The following is a 10,752-nucleotide window of genomic DNA, read 5'->3' on the forward strand; positions in this document are numbered from 1 at the left end:
GGAACTATTACAGACTACCTAATGACCAATTGTTTGCAAGAAATATCCATGATTATTTCATCATACAGTAAAAATAGCAATGAAGACAACAACTAATGAATAATGACCAAGGGTCTTTTCAGAACATCTTGCGTCCACACGAATCATCACCCACTAACCAAGGGCCTAAAGCCGCTCGCTGATTTTTTTTCCTACTAGTTCTGCAGCACAATTTAGTTCAAACATACATTATGTTCAAATCCATCAAAATCCCAGGGGAAATGCAAAACATTTGAGTGCATATGGTGGGAAAAAAAAGCAGCTTGACGGGTCCTTGTGCTCGGCGGCGGCGATGGGCGCTACCGGCTTCGCCTTGCTCGTCATCCTGCTTAGTAAACCTGATGAGAGCAAGAAGGTTGACCATGTTCAACAAATTTTCTTTTGTAGTGAGGAAAATAATAATAGGTATGCTTGTCATTTAGAGGTCCACAACAACACTCTCTATTCACTTACATTTTTGAAAGTTTATTTTTTCTTTCCACGGTACATGTTTTTGTATGAAACAATATCATGGCTAGTTCTTTGTTGACTTTTAGAGTAAACTAGAATAAACAACCTACTGATTAAGACTTGACTAGTAAGCTTAAAAAAATATATTCTCACTTGGGCTTCTAGAATAAACTGGTAGGGGGCAATTTATTTTTGTCGATTTCGGCCTCAAGCATATTTTGATCATAACTTGTCCCATCATTTTTCTTTGTCCTTGCATTAATTTCTCCCTTGTCGTGAGGCGGCGAAGTAACAATTCAACGGCGATTCGGCATACTTGTTTCGGCTTGTTCGGTACTCTTTCATGGTTAAGTCTCAGCCGGTTGAGATTTAGCAATCCATTTGTATGTAATAAAAGAAGGACGTTGATAAGTGTCATACGTGTAGGTGTTAGGAAGTCCGCTCACACATTTTGTATGGTGTATAAAAGGAACAGCCCACATACCTACCGATCTTTTTGTGTGGTGTACAGAAGTAATGCCCACACATCTTTTTTTCCCTCCCGATCCCTCTCACACGCGTGCGTGTGTGCGAAGTTGATAACGTCACACGCCCGTATGTCAGGCCTTGTACTCTCCTGGTCCCGCACGCCATGCGTGACGGTCACCGCGCGTCCGCAGTTGCCATGGTCCAGACCCTCGTCCATGTTCGTTTAACTGAAATTGCCATGTCGCTGAACTACGGTTGCCATGTCGGACAACTACAGTTGCCATGGTTGCTCAACTGCAGTTGCCATGTATGGTATGATCTAACGTAATTGCCATGATTTCATAAATTTAGGAGTTGCCACATACTAACACTAAGCAATTGAGAGAGTTGCCATGTGCTCACAAACATGCTAGGGCAGTTGCCATGTAAAAAGAAAGAGTTGACATCTGCTTACGTGCACGTTTGGGCAGTTGCCATGTACCATGCAAAAACACATGACAACTCGGTAAAATAGAGTTGTCATCTGCTTACGTGCATACTAGGCTGTCGTGGACCCTGCAAAAACACATGGCAACTCGGATGAAAAAGAGAGTTGCCACCTGCTTATAAAGCACACTAAGGGCAGTTGTCATGTGCGCTGCAAAACACATGGTAACTAGCAGCTTGGGTGTGGGAGAGGAGACGGGCGTGTGGGCGAGATGACAAATGCCCAGACACTAGCCCTTATGTGTGCGTGCAAAAGTAGCGTGTGGCGCAAACTGCTGAACGCCCACACATCAGCCCCTCCTCCACACACCAGCCCCTCCTGTGTGGTGAAACGGCCGTGTGGGCGACCGGATGAACGCCCGTACACCAGGTCAGTCCTACATGGCACTAAAAACATGTTAAGATTCATGCGTTTACGAACGAACGCGGATCCACGCGTACGAACGAGATGCAAACGCCCACCCGCATGGGCGTTAACATTTCCGTAAAAGAATACTCCCTCCGCCTGCCGATTCAGGCGGCGCGTCGATGGTGGATGGGTGGATCACCATGGCCATGCATGCCGCGACGTGCGGGCGGAGGTGCTCTCCACTCCCCCGCCACCACCACCACCACCCCGCCAAGCACTCCTCTCCCTCCCTCCCCCCCTCCACCACCTCTCGCCCGCGACGAGGACGCACGGACTCTTCTCCTCCACAACGCTCGCCGAGGAATCCACCACCGCCCCCCCGCGAGTGACCGCCACCACCGCGCGCGCGCCGGCGTCTCAGATCGGACCCGTCGCGTCGTCCGGCTCTCCCAGGTAACGATCCGATGCCAGGTTTCTCTCCGGCCAGCCAGCCGCGGGCTCGTCGCTCGGTAGGCTGCGTGCGTGCATTGCTGGGTTGGCTGGGTGCACGGCCGGAGCCGGCAGGTTCCTCGGGTCACAAGGCCACTCTGGCCCTGCCGGCATTGATTGCACCTGCGGCGTTCCTCCTGATACACTCCTACATCAACATCGTGCCTGGCATTGGTTACCCCAACCAATGGCATGGCCGTCTCCCTTCGACGCCCCTTACCTGTTCGACGGAATTCCCGACCCGCATCCGCCGCTTGAAAGGCCGTGTGATCCAGCACGGTTTTCATCTCGTCGCGTCCCGGATGCTCCGCTGCCTTTTCTTGTCTGGGTTCGCGCTAGTAGTTCAAGCTATCAAGTCTGGGAGGAGGAGGAGGAGGAGCTGCATTTTGGCTTTTTATGTTTCTCACAAATGAGTCTCCATGGCCTTCATTGCGCAACTGTTGAAATTTCTGCCAAAAATGCTGCTCTGGAGAAACACAAAATCCAGTGTTGTTGCGAAAGCTATCTCGTAGGCAACTAGGTCCCCCCCCTGTAGGCCTTCACAGCATTGGCTTAATCTGGTCAAAACAGCCAATGCGAAACAACCAGGATAGTTTTTTAGTGGGCTTACTCTGAACCAGGAAAAGAAGGAACTTCTTTTTTTCTCTACTTCCACGCATCGCTGTTTTCCTAGCATATAATTGTCCTCATCGCATTTCTTAGGCTGAACATATCCGCTGCTGCCCTGCATTAGTCTACGACATCTCTATTGTTTGAACAAAAGATTCACCATGCTTAATAATGCTCCAGGGTGCCCTGCAATGGATGCGCCAAAGGATGCATCTCCGTCGCCGAAACTGCACACGAGGCTGAGGGTGTGGGAGTTTGCAGACCGTTATGTGTTTGAACCGGTTGATGGCCTTGCCGACCTCTTCCTCTCAATAAGCCGGACCAATGGGTCTATGAACCTAGTGCAGGAGCTGCCACCGCGCGGCCCCTCGGCAAATCCAAAAGTTAGGATAGTGTTTGGTGTGGTAGGAGTGCTCAAACTTGCAGTTGGATCATGCTGTCTGGTCATCACTGACCGCGATTGCGTCGGCTCCTACATGGGGCATGCTGTTTTCAAAGTTACAGGACTAAAATTTCTGCCCTGCACTACCGCTTCTTTGGCCGAGCAGGTCTGGCAATTTTTAATCTGTTCCCAGTTATGCTGTTTCCATATGTGTATGTCATGTAATCGTCGTAGAATGATTGGTGTTACCAGAAAAAGATGGAGAGCGAATTTTCAGACCTCCTGGATGCTGCAGAGAGGAGTATAGGCCTGTACTTCTCCTATGAGGCCAACTTGACACTTACGTGGGTATCGCATATGATTCCTTTTTTGTTACATGCATTTTGTCGTTTAATGGTACATGGAGTTTCAAAGAAAACATGTAATTGGCCTAGCAAAATGGATAGTAAATTTTCTCCCAGTTAAACTATATACCAGAATCAATCAATGTAGGCATCCTATGGTCTTATTTTAATTCAGTTCTCTTGTCATTGCAAGTCTGAATGACACTTACCTTTATCCCTTCTGTTGCAGTTTACAGAGGCTATATGATCTCGGGGACACGTTCAAAGCACTTCCACTTTGGAAACAGGTTTGTTGCCTTTTACTCATGTAATGCTGGAGCTTGTTACACATGGGACGGCCAATCCTTTTCCCATTATGGAGAGTAATCTACTACTACCTCAGTCTCAAAATGTAAGACATTTTTGTAGGCTTAGCCTACAAAAGCTTATATTTTGAGATGGAGGTAGTACATGTGATGCTAGGTAGGGATTTCGACGTTCTCCTTGTTGCATCTTTGGTCAGTAAGTTACACTTATGCTGTATAGAAAATTCATTGTTTTAATGTCTACAGAAAAGTTTGAATGACTGAACAAACTAATCACCATAAACGTAAACTATAATACAAATTTGCACCAAAACAACATGAACTGTAATTGTGGCATGAAACTATGGCTGGCTTTACACTTAGGCTTCGGTATATGATGTTTCTTTTGATGGTATATGTCTAAAGTGTGTGCTCGTAGTAGTAGTACAGAGCCGATTTTTCCGAATGGTTTCCTTTACTAAATGTTCCTTTCAACATGTGAATACAAACTCTTCTACACAGATCAATTTACTACATTCTTTGCAGGCAGAACGTAGATTTATGTGGAATGGTTACTTGTTGGAGCCTCTCATTGAGAACAAAGTAAGATTACTTTTTGTTTTGTTTTTGTAATTTCCAGTTTTAAGAATATCAGATCCAATATTTGTAAAGTATTCTGATTCCCTTTTTTTCTTCCTTGACAGCTGGACCAATACTTATTACCGGTCATTCAAGGAAGTATCCTTTGCTCATTGATATACTCCAGCGCACTACCCAAAATTATCATACCATGCTCACAATCTCCAACACACGAGTTTGACTATGATTTTTTACTTATAATACCTACAAAATTAGTAAAATGGCATATGACGTAAAAGTATTTCGCAAGACAAATACAAGATTGAATGCTCAATCCATGTACTTCCGCATATATATTAGTGGTCAAAGTTTTAAAACCTTGACCACATGTATACTTGTGTGCCTTAGAATTGTGTGCCTTACCATATGTCCAATATAATTGAAAGGTGGGGCCAGTCAAAGGGGGCTGGCTGTGTTGATCAGGGAAAAAACTGATGTTGTGGCAAACATAAAATAGCCAACAGAATAGTGGCATTCGTGTAATTTCCAAACAAAAACGACTGCATAAGCTGAATTGGGTTTGAGAATAGTGGCATTGGTCAAAATTTCCCATTTTATTTGTTAATTGGTGGGTAAAGATAAGAGAATTTGACTGTACGCTTTTTAGGACGTCATCTATTTTGAAAACAGATGGAGTATTGCTAGTTTAGACTTAAATTACCAATTCGATTAGGATTAGTTATATCAATTTGAGTTGCTGTAACTTAACTAAATGTCAGGCTTTCAGAATATACATGCAGAAGTTGGATCAGATAAAGTAGTAGTAACCATGATTGCACGCAGGTGCACAAGAAGGATAGGTGAGAGTTCTGAAGCATTAAAATAAGTTTGATAATGAGTTCTTTTCACTATTTTTGAGTTAAACTAATTTCTGTATTTAACCAATTTGTACTTGGCCTTCCGTTTTTAGAAATTGAATACCTTTTGGTTAATTAAAAAAGTAAGCGGATGTTGTTAACTGAAGGTACACGCTGTTGGAGACGGGGTGCTGATCCAGAGGGCTATGCAGCAAATTTTGTTGAATCAGAGCAGATAATGCAAACAAAAGGATATACAGCATCCTATGTACAAGTAGGTTTCTAAATAAACAATATGAAAAATCACTGGCTAGACTAATAGTTGATTAAATGTTTTTGATTTCTCTTCTCTTTTGGTCTTTTGGTTTCCTTTCTTTTAGTCTGTGTGCTAAAAGTCCTTAAGTGGTACAATGATCTTCACCATGTTCAGATGGTACCGTGTTATTTTTATGTTTTTGGATAACTCGATGAAACTACTATATATTGCAGGTTCGAGGTTCTATGCCTTTTTTGTGGGAGCAGATAGTTGATTTGACATATAAACCTAGTTTTGACATTGTTAGAGTGGAGGAGGCGGTGAGCTCTGTCAATTCTATCTTTATTCTATTTTCCTTCCCTTCAGGGCATTGATATTATTCTAATAAAAATTGTTGATTTTTGCACTATAATGCAGCCTTGGCGTAACCATTTTTTTCATCCTAATTTGTGTTGCATCTCTGTTATGCAGGCTCGTGTGCTTGAGCGACACTATCATGATTTACAAAAGAAATATGGAGCTGTGGTGGGTATTGATCTTGTCAATACAGTAAGTAATGAACTCTTGGACTCACTAAGTGCTAGAATTTTTTGGGTGGTGGTCCAGCATAAGGGTGTCTGTTTTACAGTAGCAGATTCAGAACTCCTCATTTAGGAATAATCTCGCATATTTGTTTGGCACATCACCATTGTATCTTTGGTTGTGCATATTTCACTCCTTCCAATGGAACTGGTAATTCCGTTCAGCTTGTGCCCTATGAATGATCTTGCTATTTTTTTTGGCGAAAACTTTGTTTCCAGATTTGCCTTTCATATTTATATTTCAGTGTATGGGTGTTTGTTGGCCTAATAGTAGCTTACTCTGTTTTCCATGTGCATTTACTCGTTTTTCTTACTCCTATATTCAGACTGGTGGTGAAGGCCGCCTCTATGAAAGATATGCAAAATCGATTGAGCCTATTCTCAGTGAAGATATAAGGTGCCATTTCCCACAATTTGGATTTCCCCCTATTGTGGTTGTCTGTTCCTAATTGGGCTACGTTGTCTACTTACTGCAGATTCATACATTTCGACTTCCATAAGATATGTGGTCATATTCATTTTGAGCGCCTTTCACAGTTGTATGATCAAATTGAAGATTATCTTAAGAAGCATAAGTACGTTCCTCAGAGATAAGAAATGAAGTTTTACACGTTTTACTGCTTGATGTTAATTTTCTTCGACTACACCTGCTCCTGTTGTTTGTTTCTAGTTTTTACAGTTGTTTAACCTGGATTTCTTTGCCTTGCTACTAAAGTGCTATATTTGATCAATGTATTTGACACGAAAGCAATACTAATGATGATGAGCGTACTATGTTCTTTATTTTTCTTAATTGCTTCCATCTCCATGGTATTACTAATGTTACGGTATAGGTACTTCCTTTTGGATGATCAAGGCAAGAAAATGGCGGGGCAGACTGGCACTGTCAGAACAAATTGTGTCGATTGCTTAGATCGTACCAATGTAACTCAGGTACAAACTCTAGTACAACGCGGTCATGTTTTTTTTTCTTCTTTAACGAAATCTCTCTGTTGTGCCATCATTTATTACCTTTCATCTTGACCTGCATTTTTTTTTTGAGAAAACGATCCGACTTTTTTCATTAAATAAACAAATTACATCACATCAGCATTTCTTAAAGCCTTAGACAGATCAATAAAGATTGCATTTTCTCTGATCTTCAATCTTGATCTGCATACTGAACATTGACAACATAACAGAGCATGGTTGGAAGAAAAACTCTCGAAAGCCAGCTCCAACAACTAGGTGTTCTTGGTGGTAACGATACAATCAGCAATCACCCAGCTTTTGATGCAGATTACAAAGTTTGTAAGTATTATGTTTGATATTCTGTAACCATGGTTCCTACTTATATTTCCCCTGTATTTGTCTTTGAGCAATGTTGCTGGAACCATTTGCAGTGTGGGCAAATCATGGAGATGCAATAAGCACTCAGTACTCTGGTACTCCTGCTCTGAAGGGAGACTTTGTCCGGTAATCTCTATAAAGTGAATGCATCACTCGGTTGGTTTTTCAAGTGTTTGTAATAAAATTGTTAGCATCCTTATAACCTCCTCTTTCATTTGCCCAAATTGGTTTACTAGTAATTCTGGCCACCTTGAGTCACAACTGAGCTGCTATTTTTATTTGATTCGTGGTTTTAAGATGCTGTAACATCTGCTGCAGTAAATCTCTTCTCCTGTTTCACCTCCAGAATTTCTGCTGTCAAACATAACTGGAAAAAAATGACCTGTAAAACTGAAAAGATCACATAATTTGGAAAGTAATACCGATGACCTAGACATTGTATTATCTTTTTCTTTTGCACTCTTTTGTAGTCTTTCAGCTTTACGTTCATATATCTATTTTTCATCATTCGATCTTCCAAGGAAATGACTAATGTCTATTTTCATTATTTTGTACTCTTAAGTTGTCCATATTTACAAATTTGGTTTTGTCTATTAGGTATGGGAAACGGACTACTCAGGGAATTCTAAATGATCTGTGGAATGCACTTGCTAGATACTACTTTAACAACTTTGCAGATGGTACTAAGCAGGTATTTATGCTGTCTTAGCATGCATGCAACTTAAGTGAATAGAAAAATAAGTTCACAACGTGGCGGCTTTGTGTTGGAGTTCATTGCCGATGGTTGAAGCAAGTGAGGACAGATTTTAGATCTGATAAAGAATAATGTATAAGCCTTTGATCAGCTAAAATTACAAAGTATTGTACCATTATTATATGTCTATAATAAAGGTATATATATAGAGGCTAGCTAATGGTAAATCAAGTAGCTATATCCATAGTTGAGTTAAAATGTGAGAAATAATCATATTTTTATACTTGTAAAAAATAATTTGTATTATAACATTGAAAAATATGCATTACAAATCAGGCAGGTGGATCGATCTGTGACCTGCATCTTACAGCCCTTCTCAGATAGAGGTTTGTTTTGGTTGTGTTGTTTCTAGGATGCCATGGACCTTCTTCAGGGACATTACGTATCATCAGTTAGTCGGGACGCCGCGGTTCCAAGCAGACCCGGAGTTATGCAGGTGGGTATTAGCTGATTCAGTGGCCAATACTTCTTTGTGTATGACATTGCAAGTTTGCAGTGATTGGTTCTAACATTTGCACTGAATGTTGTCTTACTTGCGCGTTTTCTCCTTTGCAGTCCTTCCGTGCTGCTTTTGCATTGATTTTTTGCGCTGCTATGTTCATGCTTATGTCTCTACGACAAGGTAAAGTTTCTGGCTTCTGAATCTGACACATTTTATGGAATTGACAATGATTACGAAAATCCCACAAACCAAAGCAGACCTATATGGAGAAGTTTAATTCAGTCTTTGTCATCCTTGGTGTATTCAGCCAGAAGTTGTGCTTTATTGACATGTAACTTGATTATGTCGCCTTTGTGGAACCATGACTTGCAGCCCGGAATGATCTTCGCCACTTGGTGGTAGCACTTGTGTGGGCCGGTCTGTGCGTTGGCATTGCACTATATGTCAAAAGGAACGGTAGGAAGTTCTGCAACCGGCCTCGTTTTTACCTGTCACGCAATTGACCGATGCGCGAAGGTACCTTTGCATGTATGCCAAGTGATCACGGTAGCTTGTCGCAAGCTCCTAGCAGCATTTTCTATTGTGTGAAGATTTATTCTTAGCATTTTTTTTCTGTAGGGCGCTTGCCCTCCCCAATTTTGTATCAAGGTCTATTCTAGCACCCCCCCCCCCTCCCAATTTTGTATCGGGTTTAACCCCCACCTTCCTGCAGTTTTGTTAAATTCTGTCCCTGTCTCACTATGACACGGTTTGTTTAGTTTGACATAATTGTAAGTCCCATTGTGATACGATAGCAATGAATTGATGCACATGCACTAGTATTTGAAATATCTAGCTCCAGCCATTATTATTCGTCATATACTTCCTTCCCACAGAAGGAATTGATTTTAATCAATTAAGGCCTTTCTATTTCCCATGTAACCTTTAATATTTCCAATGGTAGAATGGATGTTAATTATTACCAAATAACTTTTTTTTCTTTTCTTTTGCAACAATTGTCATTTCTGGACATCATGGCCGGAAATGAATTTTGTAGAGTTTGTCTGGTCCTTCCAGTTTCTCTTGCTGCAAAGAACAAAGCTGACAGTGGGGTTTAGTTTTTCTTTTCTTTTTGGTAACAAACCACTATTCCGCAGAAGATTTACACCAATTTCTACCGTTGTATATTCAGCGTAACAGGTGAGTAGGAATCGAGATTTCTCATATATTATTCCGAAAGTCTGAAAATACCGGAGAAAATACAGTAGGATCTGCATCTTCTGATAAAAATCTAAAATTTGAACAATCAATCAAGCCAGGTTCACTGCTGCAATTTGCATGTTAGATGTGAGAGCAGCTAGTGCCATGACCACAACATATATATCTCAAACATTTTCCAAATTGCCAATATGTACAATAAGTGAAGTGATAAGGTTTCAACCCATGCATGCATAGGCTCCGAAAATCTGCAGAATAATGTCTAACTTCAAAAAGAAAAAGAAAAAAAAGGGTACCTGTGGTTTCTTTTACTCATTTTTTCCGACATGGTGCGATGCCACGCTTGGCGCCTTAAGATGAAAGAGAAACTTGTCAACACCGAAAATTCTTCACTCCACCACACAAAGGGAGACAAAACCCCTCCTTATGTCCATACAATCACTGCATTGCCATTACCAAACACACACTAGTTAGGAGAGAACTCCGAGTTATAAGGCTCCCTATGCAATACTATTCTAAATATAGACCATCCGATCCATTTCTAGAATAGAAGAGCATATAGTACCGCCGAAGCATATGACTTCGTATCATACACACACTGTCATATGTTGTCGATTGTACAAGTTGAATATCGCAACATTTCCACTACCAAAGAGGCAACATAGACATATATGAATAGGGTATACAAGTGCCAAAATCCAAATTATTATACCAAGAGACCACTTGATCCAACATCATCACAACGGAAGTCTCAAATAGTCTGGGTACAGACAAAACTCAATGGCACCTAAGAGGCGGAAACATAAAGCAATAGTCCCATCCGATTGGTTTCAGGCTGCCGGCCAGGTCTTGCTAGT

At 41.4% G+C, this 10,752-nt stretch overlaps 1 protein-coding gene across 1 annotated transcript; it reads left to right on the forward strand.

Moving 5' to 3' along the window:
- Positions 1 to 2,050: 2,050 nt before the first annotated feature.
- LOC123103671 (phosphoinositide phosphatase SAC7) lies at positions 2,051 to 9,495 on the forward strand. The gene is made up of 19 exons (XM_044525338.1): positions 2,051 to 2,245; positions 3,071 to 3,438; positions 3,525 to 3,616; positions 3,846 to 3,903; positions 4,447 to 4,503; positions 4,605 to 4,638; positions 5,259 to 5,339; positions 5,504 to 5,610; positions 5,826 to 5,912; positions 6,064 to 6,141; positions 6,500 to 6,570; positions 6,650 to 6,748; positions 7,007 to 7,106; positions 7,355 to 7,463; positions 7,556 to 7,628; positions 8,100 to 8,193; positions 8,609 to 8,692; positions 8,812 to 8,878; positions 9,071 to 9,495. The coding sequence occupies exons 2-19, from the start codon at positions 3,082 to 3,084 to the stop codon at positions 9,199 to 9,201; spliced, it is 1,779 nt and encodes a 592-aa protein (XP_044381273.1). The 5' UTR covers positions 2,051 to 2,245; positions 3,071 to 3,081; the 3' UTR covers positions 9,202 to 9,495.
- Positions 9,496 to 10,752: the final 1,257 nt, after the last annotated feature.

The sequence above is a fragment of the Triticum aestivum genome, chromosome 1B (genome assembly GCF_018294505.1).
Source record: "Triticum aestivum cultivar Chinese Spring chromosome 1B, IWGSC CS RefSeq v2.1, whole genome shotgun sequence".
In the NCBI taxonomy this organism is placed as follows: Eukaryota; Viridiplantae; Streptophyta; class Magnoliopsida; order Poales; family Poaceae; genus Triticum; species Triticum aestivum.

What these genes read in the sequence shown, in the direction of transcription:
- LOC123103671 (XM_044525338.1), top strand. Translation starts at nt 3,082, where the DNA reads ATGGATGCGCCAAAGGATGCATCTCCGTCGCCGAAACTGCACACGAGG. An exon ending in ATTACCGGTCATTCAAGGAA is followed by an intron (nt 4,639 to 5,258) that starts GTATCCTTTGCT and finishes ACTAAATGTCAG; the next exon opens with GCTTTCAGAATATACATGCA. An exon ending in CTGAAGGGAGACTTTGTCCG is followed by an intron (nt 7,629 to 8,099) that starts GTAATCTCTATA and finishes TTTGTCTATTAG; the next exon opens with GTATGGGAAACGGACTACTC.